The 22022-nt window shown below is 37.1% G+C and overlaps 1 protein-coding gene across 8 annotated transcripts in view; it reads left to right on the forward strand.

Annotated features, from left to right (window-relative positions):
• kcnma1a (potassium large conductance calcium-activated channel, subfamily M, alpha member 1a) overlaps positions 1 to 22022 on the forward strand; it is a 180963-nt gene that overhangs the window by 108935 nt on the left and 50006 nt on the right. For 7 of the 8 annotated variants that reach the window (XM_082153978.1, XM_082153982.1, XM_082153980.1 and 4 more), the window contains exons 7-15: positions 4487 to 4562; positions 5528 to 5603; positions 6011 to 6181; positions 8358 to 8449; positions 17412 to 17522; positions 17804 to 17909; positions 18111 to 18193; positions 19414 to 19483; positions 20229 to 20384. In XM_082153978.1, the coding sequence (XP_082010104.1) occupies positions 4487 to 4562; positions 5528 to 5603; positions 6011 to 6181; positions 8358 to 8449; positions 17412 to 17522; positions 17804 to 17909; positions 18111 to 18193; positions 19414 to 19483; positions 20229 to 20384 (941 nt within the window). Of the gene's footprint in view, positions 1 to 4486; positions 4563 to 5527; positions 5604 to 6010; positions 6182 to 8357; positions 8450 to 8535; positions 8628 to 17411; positions 17523 to 17803; positions 17910 to 18110; positions 18194 to 19413; positions 19484 to 20228; positions 20385 to 22022 lie in introns of all 8 variants that reach the window. The other variant, XM_082153979.1, reaches the window with a different exon arrangement.

A 22022-nucleotide genomic window follows, 5' to 3' on the forward strand; every position in this document is an offset into this window, starting at 1 on the left:
ATATCAAAGTTATTTGTTTTCTGATGGAGTTTGTGGTGGTTGATTCTCACCATCAGTGGTCCCAGTCCATCCCCGATGATGTTGATATTAAGTAGGCCTACTACTGCCATCTGGTGGTTTGAAGCAGTATTGTGCCACACTACTGGAACTAGAAGATTCTCGGTTAGGAATAAGAGCCATCGCATGGCCAGAAGAAGAAAAATCAGTGAAGGAAACTAATTTGAGCTTTAAGCCTCTTTCATATATAAAACCCTCTCTCACATGGCAGGCTTCAGTACATGCCTGCACGGATGCATTCTGGGAGAAACGAGGGACGAATAATCCCGGCGGCCCTTTATCCCCTTTAAACATGTTCAGTATTCCCTGATTGAGAAAAAGAACCAGTGGTTTGTGACTGTAACACACGTGACATGCTGTTGGTCTGTGGGCCTGCAGATGTGAATGAAATGGTCTGAATGAGCATCTGCCCATACTACACATGTCCATTAAGCCTGCTTCAGTGCACAGCACTAGCCTACTCTCCTGGATCCTGTGCCACGGGCCTTTCAGCTGCTGAGACAGAAACATGCTATCAGGTTCACCTAAGGATCATGGGAAATTACTGATGCACAATGTAGATACCAGTGTGGCTGAATGTAGAGTTAAATCAAGTGTCTTGCTCTGTTGTCTGTTGCCGCCTTAGGTCTTTTTCTGTAATTTAGACAAATCATCATCTCAAACAAGCAGCCATAGTTGCCAAGCAGATTAAACAGAAATCTAATTTCTAAAGAAAAAGATCTAATTAAAATAGTCTCATTCTAATTTCTCGGAAATAAAGCACAAGGAAGAATATATACACATACAATATATATATATATATATTTCACAGACACCCTAGTACGTCGAGGAAGGTCTCGGTTTTTAAGTTTCGCTACAAACTGTTCACACATTGGCACAAAAAAGCGATGAATACATTAAAATTTGTACATATTTCCCCTTAAGTGACTTAAGGGCAAAGTGCACAGTAGACTTAATGAGAATTAGAAATAATATGTTGCTCCGCTAGTATAACAAGACTTGGCACATACATATTGTGTAAAATAGTCAGGTTTTAAAATTATATTTAATACTTTAATGACTTATTTTGATATTTGGTGGTATTGAATAAATTTAAAGTATGTCTATAATGATTTTTTTTGTCTGCCATCTTGGATTCATTGTTAGCACTGAGCTTGTCACTGTACATTATTGGATTGTCTTCTCTTGAAAGGATACGTGCGAAGCTGCCTTAGAATGTTGTCAAAAAAAAGAGTTCCATGAGATCTTAGTCGGCAACATAATGTTGACAACAGCCTAACTTTTGAAGCAGCTTTTGTATCAGGAGCGTTCCTGATGCCTTAAAGGAATCGTTCAGCCAAAAAAAAAATATCTAATCTTTTACTCACTCTCATGTCATTTCAAACCTGTATGAGTTACTTTCTTCTGCTGAACAACAACAACAACAACAACACATATTTTGAGAAATTAGTGTTCTTCCCTGTAATGAAAGTCAGTGGTCACCTAAACTGTTTGGTTATTAACAAATCAAAATATCTTCTTTTATGACACCTTTGAAGTACAGTGAATATAGATGAGCTCAACAGCAGGATTACGCCACTTCACTTACTTAGAAAGCTGTTATTGCTATGAAATTTCGAGCAGAACAATCCTACTGTACAGCATTACAGTTATCAGTAAAATAAAAGTAAACAAATAAAAAACCTCAAGTAAAACCCCAGTGATTAATTCAGGATTGTTTTTTTCTCTTTCCATTTCCGTTTTCATTTGAACAGATCTAAATCTCTAGAAGGGTTCAGTGTATACAAAAGCTAGTCACCTCGCTTAAACAGAGAGGGGATCAAAGGCAAGATACGTGCGTGGGAATTTAATATTGAAAAGATCAGACCAAATACGTCAGAGATTGTGGCTGCAATCAGATTTTCATCCAATGACAGGTGTCTCAGTCTAAGCTTGAAGGGTTTTTAGTATTGTTAAACAGTCTTTTAGACACATTCCTGTTCACGCTCTATGAGCTCTACGCTCTATCTCTTTTTCTCTGAGTCCATATTAGATTTTTTTTTTTTTTTATCAAGAAAATCGGAGGTTGCACATTTTAGAAGTTCTGAGGAAACATCAGATTCTACAGTACATATCTGGATTTATAAAGGAGTAGGATCACAGAATCAACTCTGAGGATCTCAGAATCATGATCTCCAGCAAGCTGCTAGTGTTTCGGGGCCCGCGGGGTGCTCTGGTCACGGAAACCGTTCAAGAGAGCGTACGGCGCAAAAAGTCGTGTGGTGAGCTGTTTCAGAACGGTTACCGTGTGAAGTTGGGCCCAGGCCAGACTGGAGATGGCAGGAGTGACAGTCAGGGCTCTTTTTTTTACTGCCTCCATGTGCTGTCTAAATGGGGTAAGACATCCTTTCTGGGGAACTTCTATTTAGTTTAAGACTGTATTTGCTGTAACTGTGCTGTTTTAATTTTTCCCTTAATGACTGTAAGAAGTTTTACTGAGGTGTTTTTGTTTCCTGTTGCTGAAGATAACCTCAAACTTGAAGTCAAATATTTCTACAAAGAGAAAGCGTGAATCCTGTCAGGACCTGATCCCCGCTCTCTGGCCCGACTTCACACAAATGTTGACAAATTATATATTGAAAGGCCTATGGGTTTAGCGTCAGTATCTGTTCTATGTTTTATGATAGAAATGCTTCAGCAACAGTAATATAGTAATTTCGATCAGAAATACAAATGAAAACATGCAGAATCTAAATAAGACTGATGAAACTGTGATCGCGAGATGAATCCAATCCATTACACTTGGGTAAATTGTTCAAGTCAATCGTCCATTGAAAAGCATCCAATAGCACTTTCTGTCCAAAAGTGTTAAATCTGTGAAATGTTGACAAAATATATCATATAATCCATTGTTTACGTCAGATTTCGCCAGATCTGCCCTACATCATCGTTGTTCAACATTGTCATGGTTTTGGCTCAAAAAGGAGGAAGGTTCAACAGGTTAAAGAACATTGAGTAATTATTTGTACAAATTTGGAATGTACAAAACTAAGATGTTGTGATGTGCTTCTGAATAGATGATGTTTTTGAGGCTGAAAGCAGGACAAAAATGATGTTTATGTAAGAAGTCTGCTGAAGCAGGTGATGTTGTTCTCTAATCTGCTTCCTGATACACTCACACACACACACACACACACACACACGTACATACGTGTGATTGTTCCATGGCTCTTCTTTCTCTACTCTAAGCTCTAAATAAATTGTTAAAATAATACATGCTTAACAACTGATTGCAATACATAACAACAACCAAAACAGCTCAGGGACATGCCCAGGTCATATTTCAGATATTTTTAAAAAGTATGAGGAACAATATCTTTGCTTAAAATTTTGCTTAAAGTAATTTTTGCTTAAACTAAATGGTCATGTTGTGTCAGTAGTTTTGCTTAAAATAAATTACATGTTTATTTGCATAATTAATTGTTTAAAATGATTAATAAATACAAATAAAATAAATAAATACATCAAAATTATATATATATATATATATTACTGTAATGATTAATATTACTGTAAAAAAATCATTGTCCTAGACATGTTTTCATAAGATGTCTACACTTTTGTTGGGGATTTTAAAATATGAGATGTTCAGATTGGCAAATTTGTATGTTAGGAATGGCAAAGTACCATACTATTACTAGGAATGCAGTGTTTGCACACTATGCAGAAAATATCTGAACAAACCATATTTGCCAGAATGCAGAGTACACTTCATGGATTATTGTAACTCACAATACAATGTGCTTGACCTTCCCTTTTCCAGAAGAATAAATGGACTGAAACTCTGTTTTATTGATGACTCATTAAATGACTGAGCTACTAAAATGTAGTAATTTTAACATTACATTGAAATTTGTGTGATGATAGTTGTGTGTAATATGCCAATGACCGTTGAAGCATTATACTGCTGTTTGACATGTTTATCATTGCATGATTGATTCACATTCAGAGTCAGACTCATACATTTTTATTATTCTGACTTTTTGTACTGTTATTATGAGGTCCTCCTCACCCTGCTAAAATGTATCTAAGAACTTTTTTTGCGGATATACATAAAAATTTAAGGTTTAAAAATACGAGCAAGGAACACTAATACAAATCTTTAGTGCATGGCTGTGATTTTTGACAATAGTAGTAGTAATAATAATAATAATAATAATAATAATAAAAACAACAATTAAAAAAATATATCCCTTTTGATATGTTCCACCCCAACTTTAAACACATCAATGCCAGAAAGAAAACTGAGCTCGACTAGCCATTCATGGGGTCTTTAAAAACAAATGTAGAATCTAGTATGCCATAAGTTGGTGTTTCATTCTGAACATACAGATTGCTTTACAATAACAATTTTTTATTCATTCTTTTCTGCTTTTCTTCTCTCTTGTAGGTCTGAGGTTTCTAAGAGCCTTGAGATTGATACAGTTCTCTGAAATTTTACAGTTTTTGAATATCTTAAAAACAAGGTAAGGCCGACGACATTATCACGCATCTCTCTCACTGTCCGTTTCAAAAGCTCCACTCCGCTGGCATCAACACACAGTCTGTACGGTCTCCGATGTCCGTTCCTTCACTTACCCAGACTTGACCCAGAAGTCTGCTCCGAATGTTTTACATTAATCCCACACTTTAGTGTGCTGTAGGTAAGAGAACAGGGCCGCCATCCACCCTGATGAATGCAAGAGTATGAAGCAGACAGGCCTCTGATTGATTCCTCCTCCGGCAGGCTGTCACACACATGACAGATCTCATGGTATTTCGTAAAAAAAAGAAAAAAAAAGTCAATGAATCAGAAAGGAAGTGGGGAAGAAGCAGTCAGCACCCAACTCAGTGGTTGTAAAACCGCTGGACGTTTCATTTATTTTAGCTGCTATCTCGTTTTTCATTCGGGGGAAATTGCTCCGATATATCACACTGAACTGACACAGCTGTCAACAGGACGTTACATTTCCACCACTGCATTTTCTCTCATTGGCTGCTAAAGGAGGGGTGTTCACATTGACGGCGATTTGCAGTGACCAGAAGTCTTTCATTTTCAGTGAGAGTAGCAATTTGAGGTGACATGAGCATCAGGACCGTTGCCGACATAACAAAGTTGGGGTCGTCTTTACACAAAACGCACAGCGACATGATGTGCCGACTACCATTGAGAGAACTAGCATGCAGTCCACCCCCTGACACGCTGTAGAGTAGAAACCAACAGTGTGAACGCCTCTTCAGATATGCGCTGGTCATCCTCGGAATCCCACTGTCTTCTGGTTTGTTTGCTGATAACTTGTGTGTTCACTCCCAGTGAGCAGCGTTACGGCAAGGCGTGGCTGGAAGCGGCCCGCTCGTGTGTGTGTTGGGCTCAGTAGATGACTGACTGATCTGTACGTCAGTGTGATGCGTTTCACTTTGAGAGGTTTGATGTAACTCTCGTCTCTCACAGTAATTCCATCAAGCTGGTGAACCTGTGTTCCATCTTCATAAGCACATGGCTCACTGCTGCAGGATTCATTCATCTGGTGAGTGAAAAAACACACACACGCCCCCCCTCTCCCTATGCCCCAGGAGAAACTGACAAAGAAAGGAGTGCACGTGCAGATTCGTGGGAGGAAAAAGCTCCTAAACGATCGCCACGTCTGTCCCTTTGTGCCGTATATGGTTTGTGTTGTATTTCATCTAAAGGTTTGGTGTTTTGTTGTTCCTTTTCCGTGTTTTTATTATTATTATTATTTATTTTTTTAATCAGGATGTGCCAGAGGACATCTGTGCCACTAGATGGCAGTAAAGACTCTGATTGCCACTAAATCCTCAGTTTGGTTTCTCTCACAATACATTTTTGTGATTTCCTCTATGGACACTAGATGGCTGTAGAGGATCGTGTTTTGATCGCTCAGTAATTCTCTCTTTGCTCTCCTCTCCACTGCAGGTGGAAAACTCAGGGGATCCATGGGAAAACTTTCAAAACTCTCAACCGCTCTCATATTGGGAATGTGTGTACTTATTAATGGTCACTATGTCCACTGTGGGATATGGAGACGTCTATGCAAGAACCACTCTTGGACGCCTTTTCATGGTCTTCTTCATTCTTGGTGGTCTGGTAAAAACACTTTTCCTCTTGTTGGCACTCAATGCACCCATCCTGCACCCCTTCCCCTACCCCATGCAAACGCCTTGCTCCAACTACCATGTAAAAATAAGACAACTCCTGTGATTTGACTCTCATAACTGTCGTCTTTCCACAGTCTTCATAATGGCCCAAATTATAACACTGTTTTTACCATATTGTATACGTCCACTGTCTTTGTAACGTTTGCACCCCTGCCTTTAAAATCCATTACCTTGTTATAACATTACAGCCCAAGTTAAGATGAAATGTACATGTATTGTGTAAATTCTTGTTGATGCTGTATGACACTACCACTCATGTTTATTACATTTAAAATAGTCTTTAAAGAATGTATTTTGACGATAATGTTGTTGCTATTCTCTTAAAACAGTTTTGCGGTTTCAGGAGATCCCATCCTTCTGTTTCCCTCCCCGAATTCCAACAAACACAGTGGCAGGCGGATGGCCCATAGTCCTGCTTGAGCGTCTCCATAGCAACAGCAGCCACAAACACTCAAAGAGTGCATTTACACCAGCGCAACTTCAGATGGTGATACAGAAAAATATACATGGCAATAACACCGATGAAGACTAGCTGTGTATGTTTTGCAGGAATTTTTTGTTGAACTGATTTAGAAGAGGAGAACGGCAAATAAATGAGAGATAAGCAGCTGGGATTAGTAGATTTAGTTCGATTTTAATTAGATTTGATCAGTTTACGGTTTCAAACTGCAATTAACATTTAAGTTTAGTTTAAAAAAAGTGTAGTTTAAAAAAATATATAATTATATAATAAATACTATCATTCAAATCCTTTCAGATAGGCCTATTCTCATTTATATAATAATTATTCGATAAGACATAAAATACCGTAACAATCGAATTAAAAAAGGACGTTTTCCACATGAACAGAATAATATGAATAATATAATATGAAAAATCTTTTTTTTTTTTTTTTAAATGAACCTAAAAATATTGTGGCATCTTTTATAAAATAATTTTCATGTCAGATGAATAGTTTCATCATATTACTGCGTGAACATGAATACATTTGGTTACGCTTGTGAAATGAATGGGTCAGATCAGGTAGAAATAGTTCTTTAAGGTAACTCATTTTCACTTTTTACAGTGAATACGTTTTTAAGGGGATGTCATTTTGAAAAGCTAAAAAGAAATGATTCAAGGAAATTATACGAATTCAAAAATCAATATATACCGTCCAGCCTTAGGGTCTTGGTGGTTAACAGACTCAAGATCAGGGTATAGATCATCCACAGGCATTCAATAACTCTCATGTGAAGTTCATATAAACATAACGCAGGACAGATGCGCTCCATTCCTATCACTGGACAGAACGTTCCAGCTGTCCAGAAGTTTCCATAGCAATCTGCTATTTCTTTTTGTTTTTGAGGAGGACTGGAAATAATCATCGCTCTGCTTTATATCAGGTGTTCAATTAATGACTTCAGTATGGAAATGTTGTAAACCGTCAGGTCTGATCAGACAGATGTCATAATTCATTAGGGCCCTAGAGAGGGGTGAAGAGCCTCTCACAACTCTCTTCGGAAGGTCAGGCTGACAACTCAGGGATTAAGATCTCTAGTAACATGCTGCGTGGAGATAAAACAGAACTTAGTCAAGGCTGCAATCTTGCAAAGCGCATCCAGCTCATTTAAAGCACACTAATGAGTCTTAATGTGCTTTGCAGCTGTGGGCGATCAGGCTGGACTATTCAAATACACTTGCCACTGCAATAGTGTTTGTTGGACAAAACATGGCATGTAGGTTTTTTTCTTCGTTTTCACGAGATATTTTTTTTTGTGCTGTCAGAGAAAACAGATGGGCAGCACCAATAAAAAAAAAAAGAAAATAAAAAAAAGTGGAGTGTCTCCAAAGTTGGCTTTTTGTCCATTATTCTGTTTCCCCCTCAATTAAAAAGATCCTTTCAGATCTTTTCAGAAGCACAATGGACGTTAAACAAAAAAACAAAAAAAACTTTTAAAGAAAAATGATTAACATTTTACCAAGCTACACAATTTTTTCCCCCGACAAAACACGCGTCCCTATCAATTTCTGCACATCAGAGGTTGGGGGTAAAAATCCAGACTCAGACGGGTCTCTCCGCACTCTTTTTTAGCCTCTGCTTCTGTCTCCCATCTTCTCCTTAGGCCATGTTTGCCAGCTACGTCCCTGAAATCATAGAGTTAATAGGAAACCGCAAGAAATATGGTGGTTCCTATAGTGCGGTAAATGGCAGAAAGTAAGTATTCAAGGTGCCTCTGTGGCCTCGGTCACAGCAGAACCCCTCTTTGCATGCCCTTTTCTTTTTCTGTTCCATGCATGTAGGCCATGTTTGCTCGCTACGTGCCAGAAATTGCTGCTCTCATCCTTAATCGGAAGAAATACGGAGGGAGTTATAACTCGACACGAGGCAGAAAGTAAGTCAAAATCCAGAACCAGGTGTGGTTGTGTGACTCAAACTCCCCCTTCTCAGATAGAGAGGGGGGTTAGTGCAGACCAAAAAAATTATAGGACAAATGAAAGTCACACTGTGACTGGAGACCTTGGCCATCGAAGCCACATGTCCATGCCCTTTGCTCTGTGTCTGTGGCTTCTTTTTGGTAACACATCTGCTGCATTTTAATTTCATTACAGTGACTGCTGTTGGTTTTCCATCCGTTATGTGCTGCTGTAGAATGGGTGTCTGTTTCGTATTTGTAATATAAATGAGCACAGTAAATGATAGAAAATGAAATCATTAGCTCATAGAACTAGTTTTATGATGCTCAGATACAAGACGCTGTTTACTTAGTGTCATCACTGTCTTGTGTTTGATTCAATTTTCTGTTCTTTGAGTTCTACTCGTCATGCTTGATCCATCTCTCGCATGCTCTCTGTGAATGGATGTCTGTTGGCTTGTTTGTTTGTTTGTTTGGTTGTGCATGCTGCAGTGAGAAAAGCCTCTCTGGCTGTGCGTCACTGCTGGCTCATAACCTCATCTCCGTGTGACATGACTCTGGCCCTGATCTTCAGTCAGCGCACACCCTGAATGCTTGGATGCCTCAGCTCTCGCACTGGAGCTGCTCCATTGCAATTGGCTTGCTTTTTTGCCCCGCTTGGTACTTTTATCATGTTCCGTTTTTTTCTTTTCCTTTTCAAAGATGACCCCTGAATGTGAATGTGGATATTTTAACCCCCCCACCCCCCACTCGTTTTCTGGCTCAAACACGGCCCTGTCATCAGCACAGCGATTCTCCCAAACGCCCGCGTCTAAGTTCCAGAGCCCTCTCTCTCTCCGTCTAGCGTGCGCACTATTTCCCAACCCATTACGCAGCGTGAAACAGGCCCACGGTCACGTCCGGCTTTCATCATCTGAATTTGAGGGCAAATACTAAGCCGGGAGAAAGTCATTAGGAGCCCCTTTGTTTGATGCCGTTTCGCTGTCAGTGAAACAAGATTGATGAAATGTTATGTTTGGCCTCGGCCCCACGTTTGGATTCGCAGTCTGGTGTTGAGAGAAGGCCTTGTCAAAAGAGCTGAGCCTCTCTCTTTCTCTCGCTTTCTTTCTCTCTGGCTATGCATGCATCTGGTTGCAATTACAGTAGGCTCCAGCTCTCTGGCCGAGCAGAGAGACAGGCACCAGGCTTTGCCTTATTGTTTAAATATGCATGGGACTGAGTGCTCATGAACGGACACATCACGACACCTCGAAATAAATGTGTCGAGATATTTATTTCAACTGTCAGCACATTTCCGACAAGCTCAGGCTGGTGCAAAATACATACGTTTAGAGTCTAATTCTGCATAAACTCACAAAAGTACAAGAGCCTCAAGTAAGAAAAAAAAAAAAAAAAACCCGGTCCATGAGTAGGTGTTTATGAATAAGCTTTGGAAGCTGCATAAATGTTATATAAATGCTGATTATACTAATGTTAAGTGTAGAGTTTAGCTTGAATTAAAGATTATGGATTATTTTTGAAATTGTTATTATTATTATTATTAATAAAAGTATTCTTATCATATTTGTGGGAATAACCTGGAAGCAGCGAAACCAGGTCTATTTTATTCCATTTTGCTTTTCTGCATAATTATTTAATATGCAGATCCATCTGTTAGCTTAATAACTGGGTTCCAGATTGACTAAAATGGTCACAAATATGACAAATAAAATTATAATAATTATCTAGTGTGCAAAAATTAGTGTATCCATATGCGATTTTTTTTTTTCCAGATCACCAGATAATGTTAATAACTGAACTGTAAGTAGTTTTTTGTTTATGTCTAAACCATTATCAGAGTATGATTGGTTGTTTATCATAGTGAAGTGACACAACTTTGGGAGTAAAGACTAGTTGGTGGGATTTTTCTTTTTCTTCTTTTTTTCTTTTCTTTTTTTCCAAACAGAAATATTCTTAAACAGTATTTATGATCAATGTGGTTTGTGATGGACAAATTACTATAGTGACAGCATCAAGTTATATGTACACTACTGTTCAAAAGTTTGGGGTTAAATTGAAGCATGCAAGTGACAGTAAAGACATTTATATTGTTAACATTTCTACATATTTCAAATAAATGCTGTAAAAAAAGAAATAAAAATTGTTCATCAAAGAATCCTGAAAAAAAAAAAAACATTGGTAATAATAAGGAATGTTTCTTGAGCACCAGATCAGCATATTAGAACTGTATTGATGTAATGATGCTGAAAATTCAGCTTGGCCATCACAGGAATAAATTACATTTTAAAATTATTTTAAATTGTAATATAAAATAATTTATATCACAATTTTACAGTTTTTAATGTTTTTATTTTAATTTTCTATCTAATAAATGCAGCCTTGGTTGAGCATAAGGGACTTCTTTCAAAAAACTTTTTTTTTTTAATCTTACCGCCCCAAAACTTTATAACAGTAGTTTATATAAAAATATCATAATCAAAGTCCATATACTATAGTCCCTTTAACACAGCACATGTCTTTTGTTAAAAGCTAAAGACGCTGTGCACTCACTGAACTGAGGTGAACTATCTTTAATGAGTGATTTTGTAATTTGTCAACTACAAAAGTAATTTGGCTTAAATGTTTCCGTTTAGAAATCAATAGCTCTTTAGTCATTTTTTTTTCCTTTTTCTTTTTGTCTTGAGCCTTGACACTACGGTCATGGGCATGGCGTATCGAGCCTTGCAGTAGTTTGAAGTGTAATCTCTGCTATTGAATCCATGCCACAGCCAGGTTTGTGATGGCTGTTTATGTCAGCAGCGTGTTCTGGTGATGTTTAGCCATCAGATCTGGATCTATGACTGTAATATAGAGCAGCGTTCTGTTGGATCAGGCCGGGGTCTCTGTGGTTTCTATTAGAGCGCAGATGAAACTGACATAAACCCTGAGTGAACTCTGAGCTCATGCGCCTCCTCTGAGCTTCTCTCCAGAATCGAAGCCACACCAAGTATGTGGAGCCGGCACCGCTTGCCCCGCAGCAGTCAGACCAGGTCTGTGTTGGCAGGAGCATGCGTGGAGTAAGAGTTGAAAAGAGGGTGAAATGGCATGTAGAAATGCCATTACTGATATGGCTCTCACAACGCATTAAAACGAGTGAGATCAATGGAGGTTCAGTCATCTGGCTTCCTGACTTCTGCTTAGGTGTGTAGGGGAACTATTCATGCATAGCTGACAATTTGATGTATAGTCTGTGATGTTGGACAGCTCACTGCATTGAACATTCTCCTGCTAGTTATAAGGCTGAGATTTAACAGAAACTTGTATTTATGTATAACCTCCTGGGTCCCAGCAGAAGAAGGAAAAAAATATGCTGCATGAAAAACATATGACCAAAAAAAAGTATGTTGAGGAAAATAAATCAAGGCATAATTAAATTGAAATATATTTAATTGTCTTTGAATGATCAAGAGTGTAAATATGAATTAGCAGAATCTGAATTTAATAGGTGTTTAATGTAAATGAGTGTTTTCCAGCACTTTGACTCAGTTTTTTGTCAACTTCAACTAAACATGCATGATCCAGACTTTGCATTTAAATGGATAGTCACCCTAAAATGTAAATTGTCATAACTCACGTCATTCCAAATCTGTCTTTCTTCTGAATTTTTAAAAAAAAAATTCATTTTTAGATTTTAGTGACTTTCAAATTTCCCTTTTTGTGTCACAAAAAGTATTGTGTGTTGTCATTGTTAACTAAAACTATTATATTATTTTCATTAATTAAAATAAAGCTAAAATAAAATAAAAATATTAGATGGAATTAGAAATGTTGCCTTGTCAACTAACTGATAACAAGTTTAAATAACATGTACTGAAACTAAAACTGAAATAGAATATATGAATAATAGAATATATAAATAATATTAGAACAACACTAATATGGGTTTGGAACGACATGAGGGTGAGGAAATGATGACAGAATTTACATTTTGGGTGAACTATCCATTTAAGTTCTCAAATATGTTATAAAATGTTACAGAATTATTTGTTTATATAACGTTCACTTTCTGTTTATTCATTACACAATTTTTATAAACATGGACAAAAATGAGTGTTCCCAACTGTGTCCAATTATGATTGATGATAACAAAATATGGCAGCTGCTATTTGCACTAAGTGTAAATAGTAGTTAGATGCTATTTATACTTAGTGCATATAGTGGCAGATAATATTTGCACTTCAGTGTAATGTATATATTATTATAATGTTATAAAGTTAGTCTAATTTGTGTAAATAGCCTCTGCCAACAAGGCAGGCTATTTGTACTTGGTGTAAATAGACACTCCGTACAAGTTTTTTTGAATTGTAATGGCCGAACCCCTAAACATTTGGTATCACTATAAAGCCTAGAATGCATCTTTACACTCAGGAAACCATTTTGGGAAATTGGGAAACCAATTGTCCTCTACAGAGGAAAACATGAGTTGCTGGGTCCCAGAAATATAGTTTAACTTAGAATTCATATGCAAAAATTTTGCCCATCACAAACCACATTGACTGGCCATAAAAGCTGCTTAAACCTCTTTTCAGTTCTTGGACACTTGGGATATTGCATTGATTCATATTTATTTGTATAGAAATTTTTCCAGTTTAATTAATGAAAAAGCAGGTAGTCAAAGCAAACACTCTGAAACAAACCTCATGAGAGAGATTAAAACTGATCCACTCTTGTGATGTGTAACAATTAACCAATCAAGAAATATAGGCGTCAATGGTCGATTCTTAACCTTTTACATTTGGTCCCCCTAGTGTTAGATATCTGCTTATCATTGAGCGATACCAAGCCTTACAGCATATGCTGGGAAATTGCTGTGAAAAATTACATAATGAAGTGTTTTTTAATAATTACAGTAGTTTAAAGAGGTGTTACTGGCTAAAGAGTTGCCAAATTAAATTAATTATTGTTCTCCTGCATCAAGTCATAATGATGATGCAGCCCTGGCTCCATATGGACTACACATGTCCATCTCAAGCTCTGTTCTCTCTTGGTTTGAAGAGAAGTGCAGGCATTCACCCCTTTCATCAGGTGACGTTCTCCTCACAGCTATCTCTTCGTAAAATGTTGTTGATCTATAAAAGTCGAGCGCGGAAACCGGCTATTCGTTCGGCTCTGAAATGATTGATCAGTTTAAGGATTAGAGCAGTATCAATGGTTTCGCTGCTGAGGCTGATGTTCGAGCTTGTTGTTTTTAATTTCTTCAAATTTTGGTTATGATTTCCATATTTTTGTTGCTATATTTTTTTCTATTTTTATTTGGCATGTTTCGCAGTGCATGCTGGGAACTGCCCTTCTGCATTTGATTGCTCTGTTTGTGCATATTATTTTAACATTTTATTTCACCTTATCGTGCGTAACATTGTGTTGTAACCCAAGTGTTCTCTTCACTGTGTGTTGTTCACAGTGTAGTGTTTTTAGTGTGTGTATTTTAAGTTGACGACATCTTAAGTGTGTAGATATTAAGTTTTTCCAGTAGTATTTAATTATTTTTTTTTACATTTTTATATTTTAAATATACATTTTTCTTTTCTTGCTCTGGTGTTTATTATTCATATTACTTTTAATCAGTGATTAAAAAAAACTTTAATTTATTTTTAAACTAATTATTTCCCCTATTTGTGAACAATATTGTGGCTATACAGTCATAAATAAGTTTAAAATTGTACAACAAATGCCAAGACAAATGCTAGACTTACAAGTGCTATTGTAAGTCTTTAAAGGTGCACTCAGTAATTTAAGATTAAGAATTTTTATGTACACTTACATGAAGACTAGTCATATTAGCAGCCTAATAAATCTGCTTTATTTTACAATGGGCCTCAATGAGGCTCACATGTTAAGATAACATGACTAGTTAAATATTTACCTCTGTGTTTATTGCTGTCTTGTTATTCTTTAAAAAACAACACTGTAAAAAATGTCTAACCTCTCCAAGTCAAAATTTTCTAGTGACTGGTCACATCTAAATTTTTAAATTGGCCCAAGTGCAATTCTTGTTGCAATAGTCTGTTAACATTGGCTCAATGAGAAATAATACGTCAGACTAATTGAAAAATGTAGATGTTATCAGTCACTAGAAATGTTTTACTTGGGGATGTAATTTCTTTTTTTACAGTGAAACGAACAAACAACAAACAAAAAAGAATCAACCTTTGATCAAATCTACTATATTATAAAGAATTTAAATTAAAAAAGTAAAATTATTCTGTCAGAATTATATCTGATCATTTCAACACCAATACAGCCCATAATGACATTAGTCTTACCTAATAGTCTTTCCATGGTTTTATTTCTTGTATTGCTTTCTTTGGCAGTACCATAAATATAAAGGAAAAAAACAAACAAACAAAAAACTCCCCCACAGTGGTGAAACACAATCAGTAGCACAGTCACGCACCACTGATGGCTCATCCAAACATGGAGACAAGATGTCTGACATAAGCCGAGACAGAGTGTATTTGTATCCCTGCCAGTGACTCTGCTGTTCTAGAGTAAAAAGAGTGAGAGCATTGTCATATAAAACCCTCCGATTTAGCTAAAGCTCACAAATGGGCATTTTTGGAAATAGGAAAACATGAATAATATGTCTCTCATCAAGCCACCCCTTTGCCAGACACTGTTGGCTTTAGACCAAGCCATCAACTCAACAGAGTCTTCTCATCCCAGGACAGTCAAGCATGCAATTACTACCACTCATTAAATACAAGAGGCCAGATCTGTGAAGATCATTATGTGTGATAGCATCCAGACACTGCACTCATAAAGCCTCATCGGGTCCCTCCGGCAAACAGAGATCCGCTTAATGTTTGCCCTGGATCTCAGCACAAATAAGCACATCTCTCCAGCACCTGAGAGAGCACAGGCACATGCACCCAGTTACAATTAAGGTCAGCAGCCCCTGTTCTTTGTACACATTGAGTCTGCTGAAGGGAGAGAGTTAGTTTGGACAGATTTAGATTGATTACCATGCACGGTTAAAGCTCTTGAGACTTTGACCACAGCAGTATTGGAGTCATCCAGCATGGGAAGTGAAGTGATCCGCAAAACCCCATGGCTACGGCTCAACTCTTTAACCTCCTGTTGCATAGAAGCTCTGCTTGACAAATAAAACATGGTTATTGTTCTGCAACAGTAATAGAAGTGGCCATTAAGTAGTTAGGATAGTAATGATGGGCCGTAATCTTTTATATGAGTCAGATCATTGCACATGTAAAACTCTTGAGAACAACTTTGGTGTGTAATTTAAAGTGCATTAGTGTGTTGTATGGTATATAGTTTAAAGGCTTGAAAACAACCTTCAGTTGAGGGATTTCTCAGTGACTCCTTTTGCAAGTAACATCGCTGTGCCAGTTGGTGGCAACAAGTTACTTACTTTGAGTCATTTACTGAATCTATTTGTTGAAACACACTTATTTATTCAGCACTGAAATATGTGACAGTCTTTATGAGTGAATCATTGAATCATTGATTAAACTGATTCATTCATACTCAGATTAATTCAAAAATGAATCAAGTGTCTTTTTATAAGTGAGTCACTTAATCATTGACTCAGAAATTAAACAAGTGAATCACTGCGTCCGAAATTGAATACTTCTTTAGTATGCGAAAAACAATCCGCCAAAAGAAAAGCATGTCCGAATACATAGTATTCGAAAAAAACAGTAGGCGAAAAGTACCCTGATGACTTACTATTTGTGCCGAGATTCTGGAGTGTGCACTGATAGGTCACGTGACAGTAACAACATGGCGGGTGTAATGCATCTAAATTGTGTTCATACTACCCATATTCATACTATAGAACATACTTTTTTATAACTGTCTCCAATTTGACCAAATACTGATACATTCAGGAATGAAACAACATTATTGTATATTACTCTGAGATGAAAGAGTTGATCCTATTAAGATTTTATTTTCATTGGTGGAACAAAAATAGACAACTGACAATGTTGTGTCTAAAATGTAAGTTACTCAATATGAAGTAGTTTGTTTATTGTTCTGATGTAATGTACAGTATGAATAACAGCACTCTTGTTTGTGTGATTATTGCTTAGTATCTTTAACTTTAGCTAATACTGCACAGACGTGCTATTTGAGCGCTGCCTATATAGCCAGTAGATGTCAAGGCAACTCACTACTAGGTTTTGGAACAGCTCTAGAGTATGAAACTAGATCTTACTATAGAGGCAGAATAAATGAGCCCCAGAAGACCGTGACCTCTGGAACAATCCATTTGAGTCTGTTTGTTTGTTCCATCTGATGTATCACAAGTTTTTCATTCGGTGCCTGTCCGGAGAAGTCACGGTTAGAGTTCAAGGCAGCCACAGATCCAAAAACAATTTAACCGCTTTTGACAGGGGTTCCGATACATGTCAGTTAGTACTGATGTACATGTCAACATGAGTCTTAGCACAAGGGTGGTTTGGCTACAGAGACATTGCTTATTAAGAACATTTGACAATCCAACATTAAAAAGTAAGATTAAATTTTGTTTGCCCTGAAAAATTCAAAGCACTTAATTTAGTGTTTAAACCATGTTTATAAATATGAGGTAAAGCAACATGTGCTATTATGACTATAACAGACAGCAAATGTTTGAAAGCCACAACATTTAATGGTTTCAAGACATTTTTGGTTATTATTCTGGACTTTTTGCTTTTTTTAGGATATGCCAGAGTTTTGTTTTATTTTATGTTGCACTCTTCAGCTGAATTTTCCCCCTTACAGGCATATTGTGGTCTGTGGTCATATCACGCTCGAAAGTGTTTCCAACTTCCTTAAAGACTTCCTACACAAGGACAGGGATGATGTCAATGTAGAAATAGTTTTTCTTCATAAGTAAGTACAATTCCCTTCGGAATACATTTTATGAGATTGATTCATCCTTTGCCCACTGTAAAGAATATAATGACTGTGTGTTACTAAAAAAACAAATAAATCACATATAGTTGCCTGTTTTAATATAACAAGGAGATCAGCCAGTAACTAAATCTTTTTTTACATTATTTTGTTTGACTCACACATGTAACATTGTTCCTTTGAATTGAAAACATTCTCAAAATTGCAGAGCTTTACATCACTTGGTTAATAACATACTTTCTCTTTTTGCCATACTCTAGTATTTCCCCTAATCTTGAGCTGGAAGCCTTGTTCAAACGTCACTTCACTCAGGTGGAATTCTATCAAGGATCTGTCCTTAACCCACATGATCTAGCAAGAGTGAAGGTAACGTCATAAAAACATAGCATTTCTCCCATTTTGGTTCAATAATGGTGTCAAACACTGATACATTATCCAATTAATTTGTTTATTACAGACACAGAATCGTAGGGATGTTGTAGAGAATAATGCAGGAGGTTGTTAGTGTCCATTTTTGATGCTGTCCTGAACACTGCCGTCTCACCTTTTCTTTTCCATCTTGTACAGATCGAGTCAGCTGATGCCTGCTTGATTCTTGCAAACAAATACTGTGGAGACCCTGATGCTGAAGATGCCTCTAATATCATGAGGTCAGTTTGGTGAAGGGTTACAGTTGGCTATCAACTCTAGACACATTTCAACACATCTTGTTTTGTGCAGCAGCATCACACTCACTAGAGACATCCTCCTGTAAAACAGATGTATTGAAAGCTGATGTCTTTCACCCTCCTGTGCTGTTAAAGAAAGGTGTGAATGGGATAGTCGGCGTCTCAGGTCAGATTCGCACGTTATATACCTGAACACTGATGAAAAGAGCCAGGAGGAATATCCTTTGGGATGGAGTCAACTAATATTGCTCTGAAAGAGTGTGTGAAGGGAGGGCAAACATATTTCACTTCCTCTTTCAATGCTGAAGATGTTCTTTAGCCATGCAACACACAGAATTGCACACAGTCTGGCCTGTTTGGAAAATGAAATATTAATTTAGGCATGTCTTGGAATGCTCTTTTGAACTATGTGTTATAGAGCAGCTTAATATGGAAATAAATTCTGCACCTCTCTTATGAGACTGGAGAGAAATCCAGACAAGATTTCACAGTAAAGTCACACTGTTCTGCCACATATCACAGGCTTCTCTATGGAAATAAAAGATGAATTGGTTTTTTATTCATTCAGCAGATGCTTGCTTTTAATCCAAAGTGACTTACGATGGTGAATACTGGGACAGTCCTGGAGGTTAAAGGTGCACTCAATACGTTTTTGTTTACATGTGGGAGTGACCTGCTCCATGCAGAATAAAACAGATTTTACTAGAAGATTAATGTCTAGAGTTTTGTTTTCTCATGTGAGTGTAAGTCATGTTGATGATATTTCTCGAAAGTGCTGTTCATATACTACTGTTCAAAAGGAGTTTTTTTTAAAGAAATAATACTTTTATTTAGCAAGACTATTTTAAATTGATTCAAAGTGACAGTAAAGATAAAACGTGTGTGTGTGTGTATATATATATATATATGATTGATATTTATGTGGAAGCACCAATAAATTTTTTTCAAGATTCTTTGATAATTAGAAGGTTCAAAGAACAGCATTTGGTTGATTTTAGATATATATACCCAAGATATATATTTGGGCACCAAGATAAATATTTGCGCACCAATCAAAATACTTTCTCAAATCTCTGATGAATAAAATTAAGCTCTATCCTGCATATTCTTTTCCCCCTGAATATTCTATTTAAGGCAGAAATGTTTATTTCCCTTGCTGCAAAAATGCTGTTTCATGTTGACTTCTCTCCTTTTTTTTACAGAGTAATATCTATCAAGAACTACCATCCAAAGATCAGAATAATCACTCAAATGTTGCAATACCACAATAAGGTAGGAAGTGTATTTTTTTGTTTTGTTGCTGTCATGTCAAATCAACAATAAAATGTTGACGACCTAAGCGGAAAGAATACAGTACAATGTTACAAAGAGGCTATAAAAGTGATCAGAAACATGACTTGTGTCAAATAAATGTGCCATATGAGAACAGGCCCTCAGAGTCTGCTTTCCATGACAATGGTACATTTATAAGTTCAAGGGAATCAAATACAGAGTGTGTTTAGTGCTTATGCCCTATTAAACCAACATGAACACAGCTTTGTATTCATCAGGGAGTAGTGGAACAGGAGATGGATGTTAATGACTTGATGGATGTTTTCTGTTCATGGGACAGTTCACTCGAGAGCAATTGAATGTCAAATGTAGACAACTGTTTTAGAGGACTGTCAGACAACCTGCTGTTTTAGCGATGAGATATGATAGTGACGTGCTACTGTTATGAGATTTGCGTTATCAGTTTGACAGATTTATATAATCTAACAAGGCTGGGGAGACCAGGGGCTGTTGTAACACGTTGTGTTTTGACAGTGTTTTGTACTGTGTTTCAAACCTTAATATAATATATAATAAATTCATGTTTATTTGCTACAAGTTAGTACAGAAAACTACAACTTCTCTCTAAACTGTAAGAAATATATCGATTACATTTTTTTTCTGGTGTTTTTCATTACTACACTTGTTAGACATCTCAGCTGGGGACATTGTTAACTTCCCCTTTTCTCGTCCCATGTGTCCTCAGGCCCATCTGCTAAACATTCCCAGCTGGAACTGGAAGGAGGGTGATGATGCGATCTGCTTGGCCGAGTTGAAGGCTGGCTTCATAGCCCAGAGTTGCCTGGCACAGGGCCTGTCCACTATGCTCGCCAATCTCTTCTCCATGAGGTCATACATCAAGGTACCGTCAGCCCGTCTTGTGCTTTGATAAATCCCGTAGAGTAGAATCAGCCTCCATCCCCACTTCAGCTCAATCACCAGAGCCATTATAGTATTGAGTAAATCATCTTCTGAGCCTGGCGGTCTCATTTGGGACGTACTCGGGACGGCAACACAGCAATGCAGCTGCCATAATGAGGTAATTTATATGAGTCAATGGCATGGTGGAAGTGAGGATGTAAATTAGTGGTTTTTCCTCTTTCAGAATTTACTGTCCTCCTGCGTGCCGATAGAGCTGGAAAATGCGAACCATGTGCATGTTTCATAGTCAATGAACGGCACCCCAAAGCCATCTTTATTTATCGTCCAACTGAACCAGACTGCTCAGAGACGTATGGATCGCTCTTTTTAAGAAAACACTAAATAAAACGGTCTGAGGCCTGAATGGCTGCAGTGAGGTGGTGGGTTATTATCAGGTGGTTCAGATTTGGATGGAGCTCTTTGGAAAAACAGAGAGATCAAGAGAGAGCATGAGTGAGCGATCAGACTAAAGAATTTCACAGAGATTGTAAAACGTATTCTGAAATCCGCAAAGGGCTATATTTTACTCCCTTTGATTTTTCTTTTTGACTGCGCAGGCTTTCAACATGGAGAGCAACATTCTCGTGTCATAAAGAGATGAGGAATGACTTTATAATGACTGTGTAAATGTGGCATGTGTGGAAACATCTGCAGGGCACATCACTCTTCTCATAAAAACCCAGAGGAGAGACAGCCCAGACCACCCATGCCAGAGTGCACTATACCAATACACATTTCTAACCTCTCTGACCCATGTCCATACTCACAAAAGACAACACCAAAACACTTTCTTTAACTATCAAAAAAGGAAAGTGTATCAGTATTGTTGCTGATCATTTCTTAATGGGTCCGATGGCAACACAGTGAGATCATAAAATGTATAGAGATGCTGGAAAGCTTCCATTATTTCCATCAGCTGTGCAATGAAAGGACTTTGTAAAATAGGTTCTGTCCCATTTTCCATAAAATATATGCAAGTTACATTTAAGAAGAAATGTTTCTTGAACACCAAATCAGCATATTAGAATGATTTCTGACGGTTCATGTGACACTGAAGATTGGATTTGCTGCTGATAATTCAGCTTTACCATCACAGGAATAAATTACTTTTTAAAATATATAAAAAAAACAAGATATTTTATATTGTAATACTATTTCACCGTATTACTATTTTACTGCATTGTTGATCAAATAATTGTAGCCTTGGTGAACATAAGAGACTTCTTTCAAAAATATTTAAAGAAAATCTTACAGACCCCAAACTTTTGAATGGCAGTATATAGTTGGCTTTTATATTGTCACTGTATTAAAATTAAAACTTTATTAAACATTGTTAAATATCTGTAATATTTAGTCATATATATGTCATATACATTAGTCCAGAATTGATGTTAGATGTATGCCTTTTTTTGTAATTCAGCTCATTTTTTCTCTCTCAGATTTCCCACAAACCCCCAGTTTGAAAACCGCTTAATAAAACATAGAAATATATACACACTAATACTGAAACCATGTGATATCAGATGTTATTTTTGAAACAAACTTCTTCCCTATGATATATTGATAGAGGCAGTGGGAA

This window comes from Leuciscus leuciscus (genome assembly GCF_965113295.1).
Source record: "Leuciscus leuciscus genome assembly, chromosome: 22".
Taxonomy (NCBI): domain Eukaryota; kingdom Metazoa; phylum Chordata; class Actinopteri; order Cypriniformes; family Leuciscidae; genus Leuciscus; species Leuciscus leuciscus.